Raw genomic sequence first — 25,991 nt, forward strand, 5'->3', positions numbered from 1 at the left:
GCATGTGCTATCCCTTCTACCAGGAGCGCTCTTCTTTCAAAATCCAGATTCAAGACTCTGGTTGGAGAAGCTTTCCCTCCAAGCTTTCTACCCCAGGGGCAGAATCAATCGCTACCTCCCCTGAGTGCTCATAGGCCAAACTCATGTCTTACTGAGCATCGTGTGGTTGTGCTTTCTCCCTCATGAAAATCTGCCCAGTTACAATGGAAGTCACACAGATCTGCAAATGTGTGCGTTTTAATTTTAAGAGAATATCTAATATTTTGCAGGGTCCTTCAGGGGACCAGTCTCAAGAGAGGGAGAAGAGGATAGGCCTGTCCTGCCTCCATTGCCAGCCCTCAGTGGCAGCTGAGGCTTTGGGGGGTAAGCATCTCCTGGAGGAAGCAGGAAGCCTCACTGGAGGTGAGCCAGGCAATCGAAGGCAAGCACTGGGAAGGCTCAGGTTCTGCCCTGGGAGATCCTGGGAAATTGGAGGTTGGCACCTGCCCCCAGGGCTTGGCCTCTGTCCCTGGTGCCCAAGCGTGCCTGCCCAAGTCTGCTGCATGCGAGCTCAGGATCCTTTCCCTGTGAGCCAGGACATGTCGCCGGTCCTGCAGGAATGAGGGGAGGAGGAGTCAGGGTAGAAGACAGCAGGTTACCCACTTGGCACCATGAACAGGTGATCCCTGAGGACAGCAGGGGACCTGCTTTGTGCCAGGCCCCAGTGCCCAGGAGAAATGGGTACTTAGGCAGAGAGGGGAAGTCCATGGGGTACAGGCTCTGGGCTGAGGTGGGAAAGGCTCAGAATGGTCAACAGGAGGGACAGAGGACCACGTACTTGCTGTGCAGCACAAACAGCCTTTTCGAAGGCAAGGGAGAGAGAGAGAGAGAGAGAAGGCCAGGGAGAGGGAGAGAGTATGTCATTCATCATGTTCCCTCTTGGTTCTCTATTGTTTCCATCCCGAGGCCTACTCCTGTTCCGTGGCCTCCAGGCTTTCCCCAGTCCCTGGACAGGGGGAGGGGGGCCTCTCTGTAGGCGCTTTGAGCCTACAGGGTGACTCCCATTGCCACCCTCCTGGGGTGAGGGTAATGGCTGACATCCAGTGTCTCCCAGACACCAAACAACCACCCAACATCACTAGCTGCCTGTCCCCCCCCACCCCTAGCTTCTGCCAGTCTCAATATAACCAAATCCAGTTGGGTGTCCCAGGCCCGATGACTGCCCAAAGAGTGGATTTGACCAAGGGCTTTGATTCACTCCCCATAGCACTGGCTCTGCCCTGGGACATGGCCTCTTTCCCTCCCTCTATCACCCCAAGAACACAAATAACCAGCCCATTCGTAAACTACCACCCTTGTCCCACACCACCCCATAGACCTGATGCCCCGTAGACCGATGTGGACCAAGAACAAGGGAAGGGGTCTGTAGGGCTTCAGAAGTGGATGGCTACCAAGGGCCAGTCCCTTGGGGAACCTCTCCCTCCCCCCACAAACCTCTGAAGCCCACACTCACTCCACCTCCCGCTTTCGGATGGCGCGGCCGGAGGCTAGCACCTCAGCTACCTTGGACACGATGGGATCGTAATTCATGCTGGCCACAGCAATCACCTCATCGCCTCTGCAGGGACAGAGTAACGGAGCCTGAGGACTGCCCAGAAATAACCTTCCTTCTTGGAGACCTTCAGGTACTCCTCTTCAGCTGGGGCCCAGGGAGGGATCTTATGCAGGGTAACAGGACCGTCCTGAGCACCCAGCCCTCCTTGCTTTGCTTGGCTTGACGTGGGCTTGGAGATCCTGTCAAAGGCCCATGGAGGCTCTAGCCTTCCTCCTCAGTGGAGTTCAGGGCTGAGCACTTGTCCTGGGATCACCACTCTCTACTCGTGTGACTCTCCTCAGTGTAAAAGTGGGAGTCCACAACCCCTACTCAAAGAGCTGTTCTGAAAATAAAATGTCCTGCCTCAAGACGTGGCTGCTGGACTTAATACTACCCGGGCTCCTCACTTGGCCTTGGAGGGTCTCCTGCCTAGCTGCCTCCTCTGTCCACCTTTCAGGTAGGTCCCTCCACTGGAGCAGAGCTCCTCTGGGATGGGCTCCCCCTTCCCGACCTTCCCGACCGCTGCTTCAGGCCGCCTTCCACCCCGTTGCTCTCACTTGGTGTAAAAAGCCACGAACTTAAGCTCTTCCAGATCCCCCTGGATGATGACGTCGTCGAAGCCTTCTCCGTACCCTGTGGGCCGAACAGGAGGGGATGGGATTCCCCCAGGTCAGCGCCCAGTACCTTCCTAAGTCCTCCCTGGAGCCCCCCACCGTGCCCAGCTTCTTTGTCCTTGTAGGTGGTCCTCAGTGCCGCCCCCATCCAGTTTTCGCTCTTCTTACGGCGGAATTAGTGTGCTCACGCCCCTAGGATGCTCACAGCCCCGTCCTAACCCCCAGGCTCCGCCCCCGCACACACCTTAGCCACACCCCTAAATGCCCTTGGCCCCGCCCCTGCCCGGCGCCCCTCCGTTACCAGCGTAGCGCAGACTCTTGCCAAACATGGCTGTCCACAGGTAGGGTACGGTGCTGATCTCCGCCTCCTGCGCCAGCATGTTCTGCGCGGCCACCCGCCCTGTAGGACCCAGGGTCGTGAGAGCCCCGACCCTAGCCCTCACCACCCCTACATTGCATGCCCGGGATTTCCGAGGACCTCTGACATGTGGGGCTACTCCCCTTCTCTTCCTCCTCACCTCCCCAGAGGTCAAGTAATGCATCATTGCTCAGCCCACTGCCCACCCCCGGTTGCAGCTGATCGGTGCAGAGGGGACACCTGGCTCAAAGCCAGTCACTCAGATCGCTTCTCTAGAGAATTTGAACCAAGTGCTCCAGACCTGGAAGGTCTGCTTCCTGGGGTTGGGGGACTGCCCACCATTTCTGATGCACACACAATGAAACAGACACACCTGGTATGAAGAGGATATCTATGGATGGCCACAGGGCTTGCTGTGTCAACTGGCTGCTCAGACAGGTCACCCCGAGCCTTGAAAGGGTAACCCAGAGACCAGGACCCAAGGCCAACAACTGGGGGATGGGCCTGGGGGAGGCTGAGCCCCTGGGACAGCCTCCCACCCCTCATCCTGCCATGGGGCGGGTCATACCCTGGGCGTGAGCCATCTGCCAGTGTGGGATATTCACTTTCCGGTTGTTCCTCCAGGCCAGGGGGAAAGTGACAGCATCGCCAGCGGCAAACACACCTGGGACGTTGGTCTGCATCATCTGTGGGGAGTGGGCCGGGGGTCTATGTGTGGGACAGGGACCTTGGCCTGATCCTGCCACCACCCCCACTGAGCACCCTGCCCACCCCGCCCGGCCCCACCTTGTTGACAGGAATGAAGCCTCGGGAATCCAGATTGACGCTGCTCTGCCTCAGGAAGCCTGTGGCGGGCACGGCGCCTGACAGGACAGGGCCACCAGTGTTCATTCCCCAGTCCCTCCCTTCTCCCGCCTCATTTGTCCGCCATGACCCATACTCTCCCTCACCAAAATCCAGCCCCAGACCAATAGTCCAAGGAGCAGCCCACCTAGTGGCTTTCATGCATTCTGTCCCCTCTGGATGGACCCCCCACCACCACCACCAGAGACTGCCCTGGCTCTCACTTCCTCTGAGAGACTCCAGGAAGCTCCCCCATCCCATCCCCCCATGGTTGGCATGGTGTACCTCCCCAGCTCCTACCCTGCCATCTCCCAGCTCTGTCCCTCCCCAGGCTGGCACCTGGAGGGCAGCAGGGCCCAGGTAGAGGGTTGTTTGGGTCCTGCAGACCATGTGGGGCAGGCCATGGAGGTATCTGTGGGCAGTGGTCACTGGGCACGTCCTCCACACCAAACCCTGGCTATGAGCGATGTCCACACCCCCCACCACAGCCCTGCGAAGTGGCCCTTTTGTGGATATGGAGACCGAGGCTCAGGGAGGGGAAGGGACAGGCCCAGGGTCACTCTGGAGCACGTGCAGGTGCTTGCTGGCGCCTGCCCGCCCACCCACTCACCGATGCCCACAACACAGACGTCAGCCCGCACAACCTTGCTGCTCTTCAGCACGACCTCCTTCAGCTGTGGGGAGGAGGCGGGTGAGCAGGGCGGCCTAGCTCCTGGGAAAGGGTGAGTACGGAACAGGGGAGCAGGAAGAAGGGCCCACCTTTCCCTCCTGGGCCCGCAGCTCTGACACCTCCGTCTGCATGTAGAACTTGACCCGGTTGTTCTCAAACATCTGTCAGGGCAGGTGGGCAAGGCCATGAATGAAAACATGGCGGGGCTGGCCATGTGCCTGGGGTTCCAAGGGGTTGGGTGCTGGGGGCCGGGGTGCGCTCACCTTCATGAGGGCGCGACCAACACGTTCCCCCAAAAATCTCCTGAAGGGTGTCTCCTCCAGCTCCACCACAGACACCGAGTGGGCTTTTTCGGTCAGATAGGCAGCCACTTCCATCCCTGGGGCCAGGGTGGTGGATGGCAGGCTGGTACCCTGTGCCTCCCTGGGACCAGCCGTCACAGACCATCGCCCCCACCAGCCCTGGCTGCTCACCCAGGAAGCCAGCTCCCACGACCACCGCGTTGCGGCCCCGGGCCAGCCTCACCACACGATTGGCATCTTCAGGCGTCCGGATGGTGAACACGTTCTCTACCTCTTTGCCTTTGCAGCTCAGTGTCTTAGGGCTGAGTCGTGGCCAGCATCAGTGAGGGGCTCCCGGCACCCCAAGCCCTCCCATCCCGGCTGGTGCCCTGCCAAGCATCCGGGGTGGGGGACAAGGGGAGACACCTTCCCACCTGCTCCCTGGCGCAAGCAGCAGCTTGCTGTACTCCAGCTTGAAGCCATCCTTGAACACAACCTTCTTGTTTCTCACATCCACTGTGACCACCTGCAACCCACGTCGGGCAGAAGGTGGGCCTGGGCGTGGACTTGAACCAGGCTGCCCCTCCCAGCCCCTGCCAGACCCTCTCAACTGGAAGGTTCCACCAGGGCCATTCCTGACACCTGGGTTGTCCTTCCTCCTGGATTTTCCCCTTTACATTTCAGACACCACCTTCCTCTCAGAGCCATTCTTACACTCTCCCATCCCAACCCTAAGCAGATCTCTGCATGTGCCCCTAAGCCTGCCGGGAAGGAGATTCAGGGCTGTTTTCCAGGCCTGGAGTGTGCCAGGGTGCCTGGACAGCAGGGCCAAGAGGGCAGGACACACTCCCCCCACAAGCTTCCAGGGGCCCTCATGGCCTCACGTCATTGGTGGTTCCCACTAAGCCTTCCCTAGCCTTGGCCCCATACCTGGGCCTCAGTGAGCACCTCGATACCATAGGCTCGGAAAAACTCCTTGGGCCTCAGGGCCAGCTGCTCCGGCTGGGCGTCCAGGGACTGCAGGAGATAGCTATCTTGAGATAAAGCCACGTGGCCATTGTTCCATTTTACAACAGAGGACCCAAGGCCTGGGGAGGGTGGCACTGGGCCCCATTCACAAAGGGGCTGTGGATAGAATTCAATAAACCCGCATCTTTTTGGAGGTACCACAGATAGGACTGTTGTGAGCAGAGAAATGCCAGACGCCCAATGGGCACTGAGAGGGCCTGACTGTGCCCAGGGGATTGGGGGCTGGGCCCTTCCTGGGCCTCCTCCCACCTTGCTGAGCTTAGGTCGGTCATAGGGGAGGTGCCGGTCCAGGGTGCACAAGACGATCCTGTCCGAGAACCCCTCTTGCCGCAGGGTCTCTGCACACACTAAGCCAGCTGCACCTGAGGGGAGGGTGCTGTGTGTCAGGGACCCCCCCTTCCCCCCCTACCCCCCACCCCTCATAACCCCACCACCAACCTGCGCCTACAATGAGCACGTTGGTGCTGCTGCTGTGGCCAGCACTCGTAGAGATACACTTGGCCATCACCTTAGTTCTTCGCTGGAGCTGCAAGGCCTAGGGATAGCCGGAGAGCAGAAGGCAGCTGGGAGCTGGAGTTGTGGACATCCTCCTTGTGCCATCATCCCAGCAGGCCAGGTCCTGTGGCTGCAGTCCAGCCTCATCCCCACCAGGTAGCCTTTTACTCTGTTCCCCAGCCACAGGGCCTTTTCACATGCTGATGCCTGGGTCAAGATGCTATCCTCACTTCTCCCTTTTGCCTGAGCCCCAAGCCACACCCTCACCTGCTTGCTGGCCCGGACGTACACCTTCTCCTTCTCAATCTTCACCTGCAAGGGCTGTGTTGCTCAGGACCAGGTTTTCGGGTGCTCCAACCCCTGCCCTGCACTCCCAGGCTCCCACCCCACCGCCCAACTAGCCCCACCTGGAATTTGTGCAGACTGTCTAGGCCAGGGAAGTCCTCCAGGTCACCAGTGCTGATGTTGAAGCAGGCACCATGCCAAGGGCAGCGCACCCGGCCGCGGGACAGCACGCCTGGGGGAGGGAGGTGCCAGGTTGGGGCCACCAGCAACAGTCCCTCTCCCCTGTGTCCCAGCAGCTGCTGGCTCTTCCCCACAGCCCAGGCGACCCCACTGATAGATGAGACCCTGAGGGTCCAAGGAGGACCTGAGCACCCTTCAGGGAGGTCCCGCTCCACCACCTGTGTGGACAGCTCACCTTTCACCAGGGGTGCGCCATAATGTGGACACTTGTGGCCCAGAGCGTGGAACTCCCCGTTGTCCTTCACCAGCAGCACCTTCCCCCAGCCCAGCTCCACTTCCCGCATCCTGGGGAGGGGCTGCGCTCAGACCGCAGGCTACACACCAGGCCCCACTTAGGGTGGGCACCTCTTCCCAGAGTCCAACTTTCTGGGGAGCAGGCCCAGACCAGGAGAGGCCATGATGGTGGGAGCTGGTGCGGACGCCTGTGAAGGCCCCTTCCAGGCCTCCCAGCCCACCCCTGCATCTTGCCTTCCCATCTTGGGCCCCTGGGAGCCCCCGCCCCCCAGGCCCAGCACCCACTGGCCATTCTCGAGGTCCTTGACATGGCAGACAGCGGCCTCCACACAGTCCTGAGGGCCGGGATAGGGGTGAGGGGCGGTCAGGCGCTCCTCAGCGTGGAAGTGGCGGGCTGTGCCATTGCCCTGGTAGGCCCGGGGGCTGCCCTTCCCGCTGGCTGACAGCTCCTCCTTGCCTCGCTCCTTCTCCGGCAGCACCACCTCGATCTTGAGCTCCACTGTGGGTGGGCAGGGCAGCATAATGAGCCCCCAGCCCGGCCCACTCCCTTCCCCACCCCACCAGCTCCAGGGCTGGCTCCTTTGAGTGAGTTTCCTCCCATGCCTCCACCTTTCCAGAAAGCTCCCTGCACCAGCTTCAGAGAGCCTTAAAACAGGTGAGAAGGAGAACAGAGACAGAAGGAGGGTAAGCTGGGTTGTCTTGAGTTCATCTCTGCATGTTTTCTTTTTCAGTAACAAATGAGGTTGGGGGGGCACAAGGGGGCTCCTTTGACCCTGACATTGCCTTTTGTCCAAGAATCTATGTGGGAGGAAAGAACCCTGGTGCCCTGAGCCCTGCTCAGACTCCAAACGCGTGGTCCCGGATGGCGGAGGACATCCCTAAAGGGTCAGGTCACGTGTACAGTCAGACCCAATGAGAGCAGGATGTCCAAATCTGGGTGCGGCTCATTTCCTGGCCAGTGAATCTGGGTGAAGGCAAACAGAAGGTCTGTTGGTCTGTTTGCAACTTTCCCATAGGTTTGAGAGTTTGTTTTTTTTTTTTTAATTAAAAAAAAATGTACACAATTTATTTTCAACCTCTTAAAATAGTTATGCTCACCAATGTAGGAACCCATCATTTGCCAAGCCCTGGGTTTTCCATGTTTTCATGTGCAGGGGTCTGGGGTCTTGGGTGTGAACCCCACCCAAAAAGGGTAGGTGCAGGGGCGCCTGGGTGGCTCAGTGGGTTAAAGCCTCTGCCTTCGGCTCAGGTCATAATCCCAGGGTCCTGGGATCAAGCCCCGCATCGGGCTCTCTGCGCGGCAGGGAGCCTGCTTCCCTTCCTCTCTCTCTGCCTGCCTTTCTGCCTACTTGTGATATCTGTCAAATGAATAAATAAAATCTTTAAAAAAAAAAAAAAGGGTAGGTGCAGAGGGTGCACAGGACCCACCTCTCGAAGCTTCCACGCAGAAGACCCTTCCCCAGAGTGCCTATGGGACCCGTTCTAGCAGGCAGTTAGCTGGTTTTCGTCTTTATATTTCTCTGCATTTTCTAAATTCCCTACAATGTGCCTGGGGTGTTTTTCTAATTAGAAGGGAACAATAAACAGAATTTTTAGCAGCGATAATCCGGCCTCCTGGGCCGAGTGATGGAAGCTAAGCCCCTGGCCCAGCATGGGACCATGCTGAAGGGACCAGCATGGGACCATGAGGAAGCAGGAGGGGCTTCTACCAACTCCCAAGGCACCAGAGGCTCCAGGCCTCTCCCCATTTTACCTCTCGTCCCCTCCACCCCAGACCTGGCACTCCAGAAACAGAGAACACGGAGTCACGCCTCTGGGCCTTCTGCCTATGCAATTCCCTTGGCCTGGGTTGTCATCCTTCCCGGCCCTGGCTCACCCCTACCCATCCACCTGGACAGTTCAGTTGCTGTGTCCTCCGGCTGCCCATTCCTCATCTCACGCTGTGCTAATCTCCCACCCTGGCCTGGCCCAGAGCCGGGGAAGGCAGGCCCACACCCCTTATCCTTGAGTCCCAGCTCTTAGCCTGGCCCAGGCAGAGCAGGGGACAGGGGTGAAGGTCTGCTCCTTGATTCCAACTGCGCAGGAAGGGCCCTAGAGCCCACCACCATGCTGAAGCTGTTGGGTCAGGTGGTAGGGGAGAGGGAGATTGAGGGTGGGGTGGGTTCTTTGCCTCCACTTTCCATACTTTATGTAATGGTGTTAGAATGTTTTGAAAAGAATTAAAAAGGAAAATACTCCCAACTCAGCTGACACCAGCTATGTGAACTGTAGAGAGGAATCTCACAGAACAGCCTGGCAGGGGCCCAGATAACAGCCAAGCCAGATTGTTTGTATCCTCCACGTCCTTCCAGAAGGCTCCAAGGGGCTTGCCAATGCAGTCTAACGGGAATCCATTAAGTCAGAGGCAGTAGTGGAATGGTGGATGAAGAGGGGGGTCTCTGCCCACCCACAGAGCCAGATCAACCCTAGCCTCATGATTCCCGGGAGCCCATGTGACCATGCACCCTTGCCTTACCCCTGTGGACCTCAGATGCCTTCATTATAAAACAGAGAGAACAGTGCCTACCTCCTTGGTGGTAGGGAATGCTGAAGGATTTAATATATGTAACTCAGACTAGAAACTCAACAGATGAAGTTGGGGAATAGCATTGTATTGTTAGCTCTGAGCCTCCTGGCAGCCACGGCACAAAGGGAAAGCCTTTAAGTGGCACTTGTGGCCCCAGAAGAGGCAAGCGACTAGATGCTAAGAGAGCTGTGCTTCTTCCTAGTTCTGAGCTTGGCAAGGGTCTGGCCCAGAACACTTCTTATCATGGACCCAGAGCCAATGGAACATGGGGAGTATAGAGCGAGCTCAGGAAATGTGTGCTGATGTGGTCCAACCCAGAGTCAAGCAAGATGGTAGGTAGAGTTTGCACAAAGACCTTTGGTTTGCTCTGGTCTCCCTGTAGACCCTCTTGACCCCAGCTGAACTTTTATGGCCCAAATGCTCCCATTCACACATGCTGACATTCTCTGAACCTCACCCTTGACCTGCCCAGTATAGGTGCCTAGGGGTCTAAGCTCCAACCTAATAGCCATAGCCCCACAGGGGAGTCCTATAAGCAGGGAGCCTACCTCCAAAAAGAGGAGTAATAATGTTCTACACATACCCCTTCCTGTGTGCCAGGCCCTGTGCTAAGCAAGACAGTGTGCATGGGGCAGGACAGGGGAGGGGGCAAAATTGCCCCCTCTTAGCCCCACTTATACATGAGAACGCAGAGGCTCAGAGAGGTGAAATCACCTGCCCAAGGCTACACAGCCAGAAAGCGGCAGGGCTGGATTTGGGCTCAAGAACATGTTCTCACCATTGCCTCTGGGACAGTGAGATCTGTCAGCTCCTGACCTGGGAGCTGGGGGCCAGGGGTCTCAGGCAGGCCAGCCTGCTGAAGTCCTTTAAAGGAAGCTGCAGGTGGCATCCTCTGCTCTTGGCCTCCTGCCAGACCAGCTAGCATTTTCCTGCCCACTTCTGATGGGGGGGAAGGCTGAGGTCAAGAATATGGCCATTATTCACCCAAGTCATACATGGAGCCAGGAAGGGTGTCAGGATTGTGCCCAGAACTGGGTACCCACAGGATGGTCATGGGGGGAGGGACAGGTGGTCCCTGGGACAGGTACAGCGGGGGGGGGGGGGGGACGTCCCTTCTGCCTGGCAGGGCATTAAAGGTCTCCTCTTGCCCCCAAGTTCTCCCTCAGACCCAGGAAAAGGAGAAAAGTCTCATGTGTTCCAAGGTAATGGAGCCGATGGGTATCAGGTATAAGGGGAGCTGGCCGGGGCAGGGTGGCCTGGGTGGCAGGTGGGCGGGGCACTGACTGGGCATGAGAGAGAGAGAGAGAGAGAGAGAGAGAGGCCTCTCTGGGCCTCCATGTCTTCACCTGTGACAGGCCTCCATTCTTTTGCCTTCCTGAGTGTTGTGAAGAGAGAGAGGGAAAATAGGGGCTGGAGAGAGCCCAACAGGCAGAAGTCTCCGTGGAGAGCACATCCAGGCCTCCCTTAGCACCGGGGAAGCCCCCACCTCAGGCCGGAGCCCCTCTGGCCAAGCAGGGTAGGATTTCCTGCACAAATGGGGCGACTCAGTTCAAGGTCACACAGGGCATCAGAAGAGGGCTGTGATCTGTCCACCCCACCCTCATGGCAACTTTGATGGGTCAGGCTTATTTTGTAGAGAGGGAATTGAGGCTCAGAGAGGTAACGTGCATGCCCTGGGTCACACAGCAGCTAAGGGTGTCCTTGGAGTCCCTCTACCGCAGCCCTAAGGGGAAGGCCCCCCTGCCCTATCCTGGAGCAGGAGGAACCCTAAATTCTACTTTCTGAGAGAGGTTCAGCTGCTATTTCCCCCAGAAGCACCCAAAGCCCCAGATAAAGAAGGGGACCCATTGGAGGGGGGGCAAGAGAAGGCTCCAGGCCCCCCACCCCCTCCTGCCTACAGGGAATTAACATTCTGAGCAGCCGGCCGCCCAGCCTGACCTACTTCGGAGGCAGAGGGGGGAGGGGGAGGAGGAAGGTGGCTGGAGGAGGGAAGGAGGGAGGGAGAGGGGAGGGGAGAGGCAGGGGGGAGGGGGGAAGAGGGATCGGGGAGGATGAGGCAAGAAGAGAGGAGGTACCTGGCTTGGGTTTGGAGAAGCACCCACCCATGGCGAATGGCCCACAGCTGATGGGGGTGGGCAGGTACACAGATGGTGGGCTGTGGGAGGCCTAGGGTGCCCCCGGAGGTGGGGCTGGACTCCCCATGGCCCTTAGAGATGCTGGAGCTGCCATCCGGGCCGGAGCTGCCTCCAGGACCTGCAGGGGAGACAAGGGGCATCTGTAGGGACCAGGGCTTTGATGGGGGTTGTGGAGAGAGACGCAGAGAGATAGAGATAGATGGAGGCAGCGGGGGTGGGGGGGCGCTTCGGGAAGATGCGCACATTTGAGCTGGGATCCACTGCCTATAGGGACCCTGGAAGTCACCTCCCCTTTGAGGCCCTCCAGCCTCCCTACTCTCACTCTCCCCTCCCATTTTTGCCTGTGGGCTGTGCTTACTGCCTAGGGGGCCCTCTGCACTGATCTCAGCCTTTTTGGTCCAGCCCCACAGCTGCCTTGTCTGATAAAACCTGATTTCTGTAGCCCACTGGAAAGCCAGCAGCCTGGGAGCCCCCACCATGCCTGGGGTCCAAACCCAGGTCCTCTCAGGCAGATCAAAGCCCTCCTGATTCTGTAGTTTCTCCTTCCTACAACGGGGATGACATTTAGTTCTCCTGGGCCCTGGCCCCCACTCTGGCTGGCAGGTCCTGGATACCCACCTCCTCCAGGCAACCCCTGGTTCTTCCTCCCGACCCAGCAGTGGATGGAGGCTTTCCAGCCCTGGAAGGCAGGGCAAAGGGGGCAGGGGTCCAAGAGGTGGCCCAGCCTCCAGCCTCTACCCCTCCTCCCAGGGTGAGTGAGGCCAGGAGACACTGGAGGGTGTGGGTGGGTGGGGGTTGGGCTGGGCCAGTCCACTGGTCCCCAGGGAAACCCAGCTCCATGGTGAACAGAAGTAGGCGGCTAGCCCAGGTCTGATGAGGTTGGGGGAAAGGGAGCCCAGGCACACAGCCCATGCCCAGCAGCCATGAGCTCCCACCCTGTACACAGGCCCCCCACTTTGCAAATGCTCTCCAGGCCTATGGTGCTGAGATGACATCCAACAGCAGTTGGAGAAACTGAGAGGCCAAGGGCTTGCCAAGGTCAAGCAGCAGAAAGGGGTATCCAGGTGACCTCCCACCTCCCCCCTGCCTTGGTTAGTTTCAAGATGGGCAGGGACCCAGGAAGCCCCCATATCTCTCTGCAAGCCACAGGATTGGGCGAGAGGACACCAGATCAGAGTCCTCAAGGCCACAGGGTCAGCCTCCTGGAAGATTCGGCTTATAGACCGGACTTTGGAAGCCCTGGGACAAAGGTGTAGCAGCCCTGTTTATAAATGATCTCCCCCCAGTCCATTCCACAAGAACTTCCCCCCTGTTTCCCTGGAAGTTCTTCCTGAAGTCTAACTTGAGGTGGGGCTGAGGCCTACTTGGTCTTGCCCAGATCCTAGCAAAGGCTTTGAGTGGGTGCCTGAGAGCAAGGGGGCCAAGGAGGAAAAGTTGGGAAGGGCCATCTACGGCCTGGCATCTGATCTTACCAGCCCTAGAGGCGCGGATCTTACCAGCCCTAGAGGCGCGGATCTTACCAGCCCTAGAGGCACGCACTTACAGTTCGGGAGATAGTGGCAGCCAAAGGTCACTGGCCACATGGGGCATACTGGTACTTGGTCCCCCACTCATCACCAAGGCAGATCAGTAAGACTGAGCTACCACCTGCCCTGCCTGGCCCCTCCCTGGGCACAAGGGGCCCTCCCCAGTTCCTGAGCCCGGCCCACCTCCTTCCTGCCTGGCCTCAGGTTTCACCTGCTGGGCTACAGATGTCTGAGAAGGTGGGCCCTCCACTTGCTGTTCAGTCCCTGTCTGGGCGGTTTCTCCCTCCCTGGGGTGCCTGGGGGTCCTAGACCCTCCAGAGCCTTGGGCCTGGAAAGAGATTTGCTGGGGATCGAACCTTCTCCAGGCCTACTGTGTGCAGGCAGGCTGGGAGCTCTGCTACCTCAAAGGCAAAGGTTCTTGCTTGTGGAGCAGCAGGAGGCATCTCCAAGATTTTGTGGAGCGCTGCCCCTTTCCCACAAATTAACCCAGTGCTGAAAAGTTCTAACTTTCCCACCAGGAGCATGTGTCCTCACTCACCAGGACACGGTCCCCCTAGGCCAGTGCAGGCTGGGCAGAAAAGGGAGTGGGGGTGGGGGTGGGGTGCTGTTCACTTGTAACCCTCAGTGGCTTTCAGCCTTTTTCAGGATAGCAATCAAGTTAGAGGGGTGCCGGCCCTCACCTGCTCCGCGGCAGGGCCCGGGCGCAAGCCTCCCGCGAACTCTCCCTGCTTTTGCACGTGCAGTCCCCTCTATCTGGGAAGACCTTTCTAGCCGCCTTCCCGCCGTCCAGATGTCCTCACCACACCGGGCGGGGGGGGGGGGCGGGAGGGGGACAGGCACACAGTGGGACGCCGGGGGTAGTGGGGAAGGGCCCCGGGCCGGGGAGGGGAGAAGGAATAGAGGCGCTTCGGCCCCAGCTTCTCTCTCTCCCTCTCCCGCTGTCTGCCCCAGCCCCCACCGCGCCGGCCCAGGGTCCGAGACCTGCGAGCGCGCCCGCTGGCCCCGGGGGCGGAGGCAGCGGGGCTGGGACTCGGCAGCAGAGCCTGCGTGGCGGGGTCGGGGTCCGGGGTCCTGGGGGCTGGGGTCCCTGGGGCGGGAGCTCACCTGGGCTCGGCGTGGGCCTCCGCTGTGGAACCGCTCGGGGCCGCGGCCGCGGGGGGGTGGGGTGGAGCGGGCGGGGGCGGGGCCGGCGCTGCGGCGACACTGCGGCCGGGGAGCCCGCGGCGCCCAGCACCGCCCCGCCGGGTTCCTGCTGGTAGAAGGGGGTCGGTCCCGGGTCAGGGACCGGGCCGGTGGCCTCGGAATCCACATGCGGTTCGTGGGGTGTGGGGAGGTATTGGGTGGTCCTTCTGGCCGTGGACGGCCCCAGCGGGGTCTGGGTTCCCGGGGATTCTCTGGACCCTAGAGGGGTGTCCAAGTTGGGCTGCGCACCGGGTCTGATTCTTGTTTCTGTTTTTTCTTTCCTAAGTCTTCGACTCCTGGGCGGCGGAGTGACTTTTGGGGTGGGAATTGAATCACCCGGAGTAACCTCCCCAAGAAGAAAAATCCCAATCACTCGCGACTGTCCCATAGATAGCTTGACTGCTTTGGGGGGCTCAGTCTCCTCTGTCTCCTAGTTCCCTCCCCTCTCCCCAGACTTCACAAGATGTATCTTAAATTATATTTTATGATATTTTCTTTTTCCCACCTGTCATTATATCAGGAGGACTTCCTGGGTCCCTCTAAATCATGACGCACCCTGGTGTTGTGACCCCTCCTCCAGGAAGCCCTCCCTGACCAGCCTTCCTTGACTCAGAGGTGATCGGGCACAGAAATTCTGGATTCTAGTTACCTCTAGTATCACTGTCCTGACCTTCCCAATCTTTGCGCTCTGTTCAGGTAGAGCTTATACCTGTGGCAAACCGGGACTCAGTGACTATGTAGGAAATGAATGAAAGACACTTTTCAGGGAAGCTGTGTCACATCTGTAATTAAACAAACACATCAGGGCCCACCAACTCTGTCCTATTAGCGCCCCTTTGGCGGCTCCTGTTGGCTTCTGTTTTGGGCCACTTCTCCCCTTTCTGGGCCTTGCTCTCCTGTAAGGATGACAAAAAAGACAGCAGTGACAGTCACCTGCACCAGGCAGGTCCAGCCTTCAGAGAAAGTCCTTATCACCCACCCTGCCCAGAGGGACAAGCACAACTACCCCCCATCTTACAGGTGTACGACTTCAGAAGGCAGAGTCTTACCCAGGGGCAGGACCAGGGTCTGCATGGGTCACTCCTCTGCAGGTGGGTGTGGGGCCCAGACTTTGAAGGGGACGAGTGGTTCTGCTCAGACCATCCCTCTGTGGCCATGTGTTTGGTTTCCACAGTGTGACTGTGGTCACTGCCACAGGAGAGGCCCCATCAGTGGACAGATGGTGTATGGGGCCTGGTGCCCTTGGCCTCCAAAACCAGGCCCCATTCCACACACTTGCTGACCTTGCAGCTCCAGCCCCCTAGCCAGGCAGATAGTGCCATGGCTCTGGCTTCACACACATTTATTTCCTTTCTTCACAACTGCTTAAGAAGGAAGTTTCTCTGTGCATCGTCTCCATTTGACAGTTGGGAAAACTGAGGTTTCGAGAGGTTAGGAACTCCCCCAAGGCTACCAGCTGGTGAGTGGCAAAACAGAGACTTGAATCCTGGCAGGCTGGCTAGGCTATGCTGGGCTTACCAGTGGAAGGGTAGCAGTGGGAGGGGAGAGGCCTGCCAGGCCTGGCCAAGGCCCCATAGTCTCCAGGGCAGAGTTTGAGTCCTGCTCAGGGACCCATCTGCATCAGTGAACCCCTGTGCCCAGGTTCCCCAGAAAAGTGGGGTGACTACAGTGCCGTCCCGAGGAGGTTGCCAGGTCACCATGCAGAACCATAGGAAATAGAGGACGCTCAGGATATGGGGTAGGGGGCTGCTAAGTGTGGGGTGCCAGAGATGAGATTGGGGAACAGGTCAATGTGGGGGCTGTGCAAAAGCCAACAAGCTGGGGATATGCCCTGACATGGGGCAAGTGCTGCCCTGACATGGGGCAAGCCCACTGTGGCACACTTGGCATGAGAGATTGGGCTCGAGACTCCAGCTGCCCTGTAGTGGGGCAGAAACTGCAAGATCATCAGAGAGCAAATGCTAATACCTAAGGTAGGCGAGGAGTGCTGCCTTGGGGACGCCTGGGTGGCTCAGCTGGTTAAGTGGCTACCTTCAGCTCAGGTCATGATCCCAGGGTCCTGGGATTGAGTCATGCATGGGACTCCTTGTTCAGCAGGGAGCCTGCTTCTCCCTCTGCCTGCTGTTCCCCCTGCTTGTGCTCACTCTCTCTCTCAAGTAATTTTTCTTGAAAGTTAAAAGAAGATTTTATTTTATTTATTTTTTTAAAAGATTTTATTTATTTATTTGACAGACAGAGATCACAAGTAGACAGAGAGGCAGGCAGAGAGAGAGGAGGAAGCAGGCTCCCCACTGAGCAGAGAGCCTGATGCGGGGCTCCATCCCAGGACCCTGGGATCATGACCTGAGACAAAGGCAGAGGCTTTAACCCACTGAGCCACCCAGGCGCCCCTAAAAGAAGATTTTTAAAATAAAAGGGAAAAAAAAGGAGTGCTGCCTCATAGAGGCCCTCAAATTTGGGGGTGGTGCATATGAACAAGAGGACTTAGGGAGATTCAGGAGGCCTCTGAGCCTTGGACAGTCTGAGGTCCTGATCTTGCCCCAAAGATGATTCTGACAAGGCAAAAACATCTGATCTGGAGAATACCCACAGGGCTGATAGTGAAGAGGGAAATCAAGCCCTAGGTTGAGATGTAGTGAGGTGACTTGGGGTGGCTGAGAGACCCCTAGACCCAACAGACACCCCAAAGGCAAGGAAGGGGGTTGCCAAGGTTTGAGGAGGTTGGTGTGTGTATGTGTGTGTAAGAGAGAGGGAGAGATCCCTGCCCAAGCTTGTCTCTGTTCTCCTTTCCTCTGCCCCCTTCTGTCAGTTTCCCCTGTTCCCCATTCCCCCTCAGCCTAGGGTCTGGATTCCAGGGTGTGTGCGATGATGAAAGTGACACAGGCTCAATGCTTAACATTGGGATTGACACTGGCGCCCCCTGGAGGCCAGTCTGAGGGCCAGCTGGGCCTCTGGGAGCTTTGGGATTCTGAGGGCAGCTGCTGAGACAGTAGAGCCCTCTTCCCTGCCAGATTTAAATAGATTTTCAGATCCTGAGACCCGAGTTTAACTGATTCCCAGGAAATACTGGAGGGGGGGGTGCGGATACAGCACAGCCAACACCAAAGCTGAGGACAGCTGTGCCCACAGCTGCACAGTGATTCAATCACATGGAAGCAGAAGTTGGAGGATCCTTAGGTTGAGGAACCTGGGCCAAACCTTGCACCCTAGCCTCATTCCTGACTTGCTCTGGCTACTGCAGCCCAGCCTCCCCCAGCCCGATTCGGTCTACACAAACCGTGTCTGAACCCTATGTTCCCAGCACCTTCTGGGTTCTCTGTCTCTACAGTCAGCTCCAGTTGCCTACTGACTTCTTCAGCCCCTATCTTGCTACACTGACCTGTTCCCAGGTTGTGGGGTAACCAGTTCTACTTCCAGTCTTCATGGAGGGAGGGAGGTTCAGAAGGGTTTTCCTAGGAGGTGGCAAGGACTGAGGACAGACAGGTCCTTAGGAGTTCACCAGAGAGAACAAGGGCATCCAGGCAGAAGGAATGTCCAAGCAAAGGCAAGGAGGTGAGATGGCAAACTCCACGGAATTCAGAATGGGCCAGTCCAGTCTGATGTGAGTGCTGAGTTCTGGGGAGGAGCATAGCACAGAGGTATGTTATGGGCCCAAAGAGGAGTTGGGTGAGAGATTTTCATCACAGGGTCTTTTGTCACCATACCAGCAACTAGGACTGTTATTGGACTGGAATGAGGCAGATGGACCAGGAAGTCAGGAGACACCTGGAGTAAGGACTGGGCCAGAGTCAGCAGAGGGCTGGAAGGTGGGCCCTTAGACCAGAGGGTTTTCTCTCATCAGAAGATTGGCAACAACTTCCACACCCTCAAGACAAATGTGCTAGTTTAAGCTCCCTCAGCCACATGAAGGAACATTGTTCAGTCACAAAGGGTGTCTTCAGAGCATTTGTACAAATGTTATAAATATTTTCTTATCTGTTGCTGGCAAAAGTGTAAATTAAGGCACTCCCTACAGAGGGCAGTTTGGCAACACTTTTCAAAATTGCAAATGCCCAGAGCCTTTGATCTGACGATTCCACTTGGAGCAGCTCATTTTAATGCATCTGACCACCTTGGAAAGGACCTACATGTCCATCACTAGTGGACTGTTGAATGAGTGGGTGGTTCAGCCATATCATGGAGTACTATAGATTGGTGAAAAAGAATAAAACCTCCACACACGCATTCACGAAAATCTTGAAAACAGATTGGGGAAATAAAGCGAGGTGCACAACAGTAAGTGATCCATGCTACCTTGGTGTAGAGAAAACATTTAGAAAGGATATGTACAGGGGTATTTCAGTATGCTTGTATGTTACAGAATAACTGTGGAAATGTATATAATATATAATAAACTGGAAACAGAGAGATGCTGGAGAGTGGAATGGACAGTGGAAGGATACATTTCATCAGATACCTGTCTTTTGAATGCTGCGTCTTACGGATGTTCTTCCTCCAACCCTGATGCCATAGGGGAATTCCCCAAACTCTTGGAGCTGTTGTGGGGAGCTCAGGTGGGCTGCAAACCACCATTCCCGAAGGGCTGGCACTGGGACTTGCGTCCCTTTCCTCTGCTCACTGGATCAGGTGTACCCCTGCCCAGGTCTCCCCTCCTCTTGGTGCCCGTCCTCCACGCAGTTACTGGACACAGCACTCCTTCTCTCCCTCCTTCCAGGCCTTGGCTGCTGGGTAGCTCCTGGCGCCACTCAGAGAGCCGTCCCCCCTTGCCCCTTCCCCGAGCCACTTCCTCACACCCTTAGCCTACGCGGCAGGTTCCGCGGGGCTCTCTCGGGCTGGTGGTGTTGGCTGTCCCGCCCGCGCACCACCTTGGCCACGCCCCCAGCCCGCCCTCCTTCGCGAGTGCCCGCCCCCACTTCCGCAACCAGGGTGCTGAGACGCTGCGGTCCCACTCCTCCGCTCCCGGGCCGCCAAGACACAGGTTACCTGTTAGGGCCCAGAGGCCAGGAGCACTGGGAGCCGTCCGGAAATGGGCAGCGCTGACGGCCATCGAGCCTCACGCCCGTCTACCCACCTCCAGCCCGCCACCCCACGCGAGCCTCGGCCTCGCCAGGAAGCCCCGGACCGGCGCCCGAACCCCGCAGCCAGCTAGCTCGGCAGCCGTCGGGGCCCCGCAGAGGGAGGGCTCACCCGGCTCACCGGGGAGCCATGCGTTCTGGACAACGTCTGGGAAGGGGCAAACCGTTTCTGGGACCTGAGCGAGAGGGAGCCTCCGGGGAATCCAGAGCTCTAGGTCCTCCAACTTCACCCCGCGCGGGGTCCTCCCTCTCTCCATCCCTAACCCGTGTGATGGTCCGCCTGCCCTGGGGACCAACGGCAGCAGCCCGGCGTGGGGAGCAGTGGGGCCGGGTGTAAGGCGGTAGTGGTCCCAGAACCGGCCAGCGAGGCGATGGACTGGGGTCTAGGTGTCCGGGCTGGGGGGCAGCCGGGCCTGGCACCGAGGACGCCTTCTAGTTCCAGGCGTGTGGCGGCCGCGCCTGCGCACTGCTGGACGGTGCTCGGGGCCCTCCACCCCCGGGTCATCCCCATAGAGGAGGGAAGGGGAGTGCTCACAGACCCGCAGTACTCCTGCCCACTCGGGTCCGCGCCCCGGCGGACTCAAGCCTCGTTCCTATCACAGGCAGTCAAGATAGACCACAGCAACTTGGCCTGGAACTTCTGAGAGCCGGAAGCCCAGGAGTGAGGGGTTCACTGGCACAAGCAGTTCTCAAACTTGACTGCGTAACAGAACTCCTGGAGAACTTTAAAAAAAAAGAAGAAGAAGAAACCCTGGCCTCCAGACCCATGAAATTAGAATCTAGGATGGGATCCCCGAGGTCTCCACTCTGTAGCGCGGGTGGAGGGCCAGCGGTGTTGATAAAACCAGAAGGATCTAGGAAGGGCTGGTCTCAGATCAGCAAGGGATCACAGGCAAAGACAAAGGCAGGCCCGCTCCAGCCGCCCGAGCTGCTCCCTTGCCCCGTATTACGCTTATTTCCCTTCTCTCAGGCAGTCAGGAAGGCTTCCCGAACCTGAACGTGCCCGGGGCTCCACAGTGGCTCCCATTGTTGGGAGCCATCCTCACCACGTCTGCAGGATAGGGATCCCCTCTGTGTATCAGCTCAGGTTGCCAAGACCGGGGAAACCAGGGGTGTATGTAGACTGCAAGAGCAGGGTCAGGTCTTTTTTTGTTTTAAGATTTTATTTGTTACAGATAGAGACAGTGACAGTGGAACACAAGCAGGAGTGGGAGAGAGAGAAGCAGGGGAGCCCCACTTGGGGCTCAATCCCAGGACGCTGGGATCATGACCTGAGCCAAAGGCAGACACCTAATGACGGAGCCACCCAGGTATCCCAAGGTCAGGTCTTGACAGGGAGCTGGGGGTGAGGGTCCATGACTAGACAAAAGAAGGGCCTCCCAACAGGAGCCAGGGAGGAGACTGTGTGCAGAGCCCAGTTTTTGCTGTTTCCTGAGGTTTCAAGATCTGGGCAGTGGCCTCTTGTCGGCCTGCATGCAGGCTAGACTAGCAAAAATGTGGAGGGTTAGCCCCCACACCTGGCCCCATTTCCAAGGGTTTCCCTGCAACGGAGGTACCCAGCTGGTACTGCTGATCAAAATGCACCTTTTCAAACAAAGTATTCTTCAAAAGTGGCTGCTTCTAGGGCACAGTTTCTTCTAGAATGGCTTAAGTTTTGGTATTTCAAGACAAACTTTTCTTTTGAAATTCTGCAGAATTTTTTTTTCTTTTAAAGATTTTATTTATCAGAGAGAGAGGGAGAGAGCGAGCACAGGCAGACAGAATGGCAGGCAGAGGCAGAGGGAGAAGCAGGCTCCCTGCTGAGCAAGGAGCCCGATGTGGGACTCGATCCCAGGACGCTGGGATCATGACCTGAGCCGAAGGCAGCTGCTTAACCAACTGAGCCACCCAGGTGTCCCTGAAATTCTGCAGAATCTTGAAAGTAGGAGCCAGAGAGTACACTTTAGCAGCATAGTTCTATATACTTATGGATTGGTGTCACTTCCTGAAACTCCTTGTCAGAGGTTTCACTACAAGGAAATGTGGACCTCTCAATACACACACAGAAATATGCATGGGAATGGGGCTCTGGCTGAGGCGGATGTCAGGAAAAATGTGTTGCCCCCGCCCCCCAGCTGTCTACCTGCAAGTCCCTGGAGTTCAGGGGGAAGGCAATATACAGACAGGAACAGAAAATAATGTAAAAAGTTAAGCAGGTATCATGCCCCTAACTTGTGATGAGGCTGCTTGTTTTCCAGGACTTTCACTCAAAACCATTCACCTGGGGTAGCTTGTGCTGAACAAGTATTTAACAGGGGCCTTCAGAGACAGGTGCATGAAGGGAAAACACCCAGGTTTTCCTTGGTGGTGTAAAGCGTGGAAACTACCATTCTGTCTTCCAAAGGCCAAGACTGAGCACCAGGACCCCACAGCACCCACTGCACCTGCACACTCTTCTGCAGGGGGGCCCCAACTGTGGGGAAGGGCCAGTGCACCAATGCAAGATGCAGCATCCCCGGAGGAATTACCAGCTGTTTGTGTGTTTCACAGGCATTCACCAGGTATTTAACTGTTTGGGAGGCTGATGTGAACTGAGGAGCCTGCAGGCAGCACTGAGGAGACACCGAAACACCAAAGCCGCCGCTGCCACCACCGGCTGATGCAAGTTTTATTGAGACAATGTACAAACAGGCCAAGGAAACAAGGGTTCTGATGCCGGGACCAGTAACGTAAAATGAATACAAAAATAAAAAGGCACTAATCTGTTAAGAAAAGACACTCGATGTTCTAAGAATATAAGTCATTTAATACTGTTAATTTTATAGCACAAAATAAAACAAGCTATGATCCCCAAAAATAATTTTAAAAGCTTACACAGAAAATATTATTGCCTGAAGTTTATGATCTTTAAGTTACAGGTCAAAAGTTTTGTGTTGTTGTTGTCATTTTAAAACACACAGTGAAGACCGTCTAGAAGCAAGGCCACTGTTCCTCCTGCAGAGACAACGACCCTGTCTCAGGGAACTGTCCTTCTACTCCTTTAGAATATACAACCAGCTCAGTTTCCACACTGATAGCAGTTAACCAGGGACAGAGGTCTCTGGTCCCAGAGGGTGGAGTTTGAGGCAGAGCTCAGTGGTGTCCACAGAAAGCATTAGTCTTAGGTACTGTGTTAAAACAATCAAAAAGTCACTCATTTTAAGAGGTTAATGAACATAATATTAAAGGATTAAATTATAAACACCTGGCACAAAAACACATCATCCCTTTTCAAAAATAAAATGGTAATATTCCTCTGAGCAAACATTACAAGAGCAGTGGCCGTCTGCTTTGGCCTGTCTTGTCTGTAAACAGCTGTAAAAGAAAGTCAGCACGGAGCCAGGGATCCTTGAGCTCCAAGGAGGGAGCAGCTGTCTTTCCCCTCTTTCCGTTTTCCAACAGTGAGCACAGAAGGTGTCTTGTCCGGGTGACCAAAGTTGTCAAATGGCAGCTTGTGGACACGTGCTCCTCTTCCACCGTGCCATCAGGTGGTACCACACCACAAAGAAATGACAAGGATGACTCCTGTGTTGGGAGGTCCTTCTCAGGATAAATAAGTTTTGAGTTAAACCACCAATGCCCTAGAGTTCATAATTTGTTCAGTTCCCAAGTGAGTTAATTTAACATCCAAGTATTTTCTTAAGTGACACACAGTAGACCAGAACAATTAGCAATAATGAACAATCCTTAAAGGAGACCAACCAAGGAGCAAAGGCAGCTCCTCTGAAAGATTTCGCATCACTTTCTGAAACAGGAAGTCTTTCCCAATCACTGGGGAACCCAGGCACGAAGCTGAGGCGAGGATTTTTTTTTTTTTTCTTGTATATTTAGTGTGATGAAGAGAATCTCCCTGCCTGATAAAAAAAACTAGTAAGGTCCTAAGTCAAAAAGGTACTACTTTTGGCACATATCCCAAGAGTTCAGAACTCAAGGCTCACCTTATTTTGGGCTCCCAATCTCCTGGGCAGCCCTGGAGACATGCACACGGGCTGAGTGACAAGCAGGCTATTATGAAGTCAAAGTAGGTTTGCAGGTGCTCGGATTCTGAAGTGGTCCATGTGAGGTGGGTCTTGCTATGGGTCCACAGACATGGATGAAGGGAAATCGTCCTTCCCAAAATGCCCATACATTTCTTGTACTCCAAACCAACTACTGTCACCAAAACGTGCCAAGCCCCTCAGTTAAACTTGGTTTTAAAAAGTCTTAAGGTTTGTGTCCTCTTTGAGCAAGGCACAAACTCCACCTTCTGCTGGCCGGCCCCCTCAGTACCGGGTCACCAGCTGCAAGGTGAGCGCTGTGTCCAGGTGGACAGCAGGGATGCCACCATGCATGTGCCACTCGCGGTGGAAGCTGGGCTGGGCCTGAACTCAGAATAAGAGGCAACTACAATGGAGAGGCAGCACCTTCAGAGCAAGAGGTGGCCACAGTGCTCACTGATTAGGGAGAGCAGACTGCATTTTTCCCAGGAAAACCACAGACAGGCAGCCACAGTGATATTTTTCTCAACTGATTATTAACTTTGTCACAGAAACACTTTCAAGATTCTTTAATACGGTAGTTACCTGCCTAATGGAATACTGATTTAAAGAGATTGAAAAAAATGGTTGCTCTGCTGGTTCTGTCACCACAAAAATATACATCACTCTAACTCAAAACCCAAGACCTCTGGGAGACAGGGCCATGGTTAGAGCAGACGCTCAGCAAACGATGCAATCACTCATTAGATGGCTGCTACATTTCTAGGTCTGCTGTATTCATTCTGAGCTGAGGCCTGTCTTCAACAATTTCTAGAAGGGAGAGCAGACTGAATTGCATGAAGGTTCCAAAATCCTAAACTGCTATGTGCACCAGACAAGGGATCAGCCACACCTTTGTACCAAGCTGGCTTGTATGAACAGCCCTCTTTTAGCTAACAAGGAAATGTTAACATCAAATTGCTAAATGGTTAATGGTTCTCGTAGTCACTAAAATTTTAGACATCAAATGCATGAGTCAATTTCCAGAGTCTGCATTTTCTCTACCTCGGAGCATCACGGATACAGAGACCGGGGAACCAGTATTAGCAGCACCATCTTTCTCTGGCAGCCTTGTGAGCGTGGGCTGCGGCAGTGAGGAGTGGGCCTCAGTGAGAAGAATTTAAAGTTTCATTAATGAATTCAATGATTCTATGAACAACCTTTTTAAAGAAACTTAATTCCTATACCTTAAAGGGGTGTATTCACTAAAAAGCTGTACAGAAAACTGGCCATGTGCTTCCCCCCATTGCTCCTGTCGTCACGGCCAACAAGGTAAGCAAAGCTTTCCCCAAATCACCCCCCACTCTGATGCTTTTGAGGACAACGTAATCCAAGAGGCCACGCACACAAGCTTGGCACACTACGACTGATTTTTCTGTGTGTTGTTTGCTATATGGCAAAACAGGTACAACTGGCAACCAAGGGCTGGTGTTTTTGTTTGTTTTCATATTCCTTTAGTTACAGCAGCTTCAGTTTGGAAGCTCAGAGGCACGTGTCATTCCTTACAATATCACAAAAATCCAACCTGCTACTTAAAAACCTGTTCAGAACACACAAGTCTAATTAAGTCTTCCAAAACCAAACCAAAAAGGAAAAAAAAGGAGCCAGATTTGGGGAGTTTAGGACAGAATTCCCTCTTCTTTAAGGTTCATTTGCTCTGTTCTTCAAAGGAAAAACAAAGTGGTGCCTGAGCCACTGCTTTGTGGAACAGCGACGGCAACACCTCACCACGGCCTCAAGCTCCATTTGGTGAACGGGACAGAATCAGTCACAAGAACAAACAGGGCAGTGATGAGAAGACAGACCCCTTCCTTGTCAACTTCTCTCCACTTGTGTGCTTCCACCAGTATTTCCAGTTTATGATCCAAAAGAACTCTAAAATCTGCTACTCTTTGACAATACAACTATGATACAAATGCCGAGGCAGCCACTGTGTGCATTCCAAATGTGTATGAGAGACCGCCACTCTGCAGAAAGCTGGACATCGGCAATGCAGTGTAACTTGCCTATGAGAGAGAATGCTTTCCCACTTCAAAGGAGACTATGACAGGCAGAACAAGGAAGCAGCAGAAAACAGGCAACAGCAATCACTCGTTTTCATCAGGGTTTTGAGGGTCAATGATTTTGACATGTGTAAAGGGGAAGAGCCCTTTGCGCCCGTTCACTTCGCCTTCCCACTGGCCATTTATATTCATCCTTGTGACTTTCACAATGTCACCAACCTGTAAGGATGGAGAAAGAAGACAAAGTCAGCATTTTCTCTGCAAACTAAAAAAAAAAAAGTTTACTTTATCTTATTTATTTATTGAAAGGCTTACTTTAAGCCATACCCACTGTTCTATCCAAAGGAACCTACAGATTTCTTTAAGGATTTATTTTTTTCAGTGCTCAAACCAAAATCAAGCAGTGCCAAAGACACAAGGTGCTACCAATAAGCCTAGTGTTGTTCACAGCTGGTGAGAGTGTGTATTTAAAAAAAAAAAAAAAAGGTTTTATTTATTTATTTGTCAGAGAGAGAGAGAGAGAAAACACAAGCAGGAAGAGTGGCAGGCAGGCAGAGGCGGAGAAAGCAGCAGGTTCCCCGCCGAGCAAAGAGCCAGATACAGTACTCGATCCCAGGATTCCAGGATCATGACCCGAAGGCAGCGGCCCAACCGACTGAGTCACCCAGGCACCCCTGAGAATGTGTATTAAATGAAGCAGCTTCTGAGCACAAAAGCAGCCTTTTTTTCCTCCCTATATTGGTCACTAACTCCAACAGGAAAGAAATGAACACAACTCTGAGAATGGTGAAAGTGAAATCGCACAAAAAAGTGTAAAAAAAAAAAAAAAAAAAAAACCACCCCACAAA

At 55.2% G+C, this 25,991-nt stretch overlaps 2 protein-coding genes across 7 annotated transcripts in view; both read right to left on the reverse strand.

Moving 5' to 3' along the window:
* Positions 1–221: 221 nt before the first annotated feature.
* AIFM3 (AIF family member 3) lies at positions 222–14,053 on the reverse strand. 6 transcript variants are annotated; one of them, XM_082697641.1, is made up of 21 exons: positions 13,954–14,053; positions 11,264–11,441; positions 6,908–7,121; positions 6,564–6,673; positions 6,271–6,380; positions 6,131–6,175; positions 5,807–5,903; positions 5,618–5,730; positions 5,270–5,356; positions 4,774–4,865; positions 4,532–4,662; positions 4,322–4,437; positions 4,148–4,219; positions 3,999–4,062; positions 3,332–3,408; positions 3,114–3,231; positions 2,489–2,587; positions 2,131–2,206; positions 1,498–1,597; positions 818–838; positions 222–590 (listed from the first exon to the last, which is right to left on the reverse strand). In XM_082697641.1, the coding sequence occupies exons 2-21, from the start codon at positions 11,292–11,294 to the stop codon at positions 339–341; spliced, it is 2,025 nt and encodes a 674-aa protein (XP_082553767.1). In that variant the 5' UTR covers positions 11,295–11,441; positions 13,954–14,053; the 3' UTR covers positions 222–338. The 6 variants fall into 6 exon arrangements, with proteins under 6 accessions (XP_082553767.1, XP_082553768.1, XP_082553769.1 ...); XM_082697642.1 differs by lacking the exon at positions 13,954–14,053 and adding an exon at positions 13,530–13,554; XM_082697645.1 differs by having other exon boundaries at positions 433–590; positions 1,493–1,597.
* A 7,668-nt stretch (positions 14,054–21,721) lies between these two features.
* The window catches only part of CRKL (CRK like proto-oncogene, adaptor protein), a 38,088-nt gene continuing 33,818 nt past the window's right edge, over positions 21,722–25,991 (reverse strand). Inside the window, exon 3 of the mRNA XM_082697740.1 lies at positions 21,722–25,362. Within this exon, the coding sequence (XP_082553866.1) occupies positions 25,228–25,362 (135 nt within the window). The 3' untranslated portion in view covers positions 21,722–25,227. The remainder of the gene's footprint in view (positions 25,363–25,991) is intronic.

The sequence above is a fragment of the Mustela nivalis genome, assembly GCF_964662115.1.
Source record: "Mustela nivalis genome assembly, chromosome: 14".
NCBI classification, from domain to species: Eukaryota; Metazoa; Chordata; class Mammalia; order Carnivora; family Mustelidae; genus Mustela; species Mustela nivalis.

What these genes read in the sequence shown, in the direction of transcription:
- AIFM3 (XM_082697641.1), bottom strand. Translation starts at nt 11,294, where the DNA reads ATGGGTGGGTGCTTCTCCAAACCCAAGCCAG. An exon ending in CTTCTCCAAACCCAAGCCAG is followed by an intron (nt 7,122 to 11,263) that starts GTACCTCCTCTC and finishes GCCCACCCACAG; the next exon opens with TGGAGCTCAAGATCGAGGTG. An exon ending in TGGCGCACCCCTGGTGAAAG is followed by an intron (nt 6,381 to 6,563) that starts GTGAGCTGTCCA and finishes TCCCTCCCCCAG; the next exon opens with GCGTGCTGTCCCGCGGCCGG.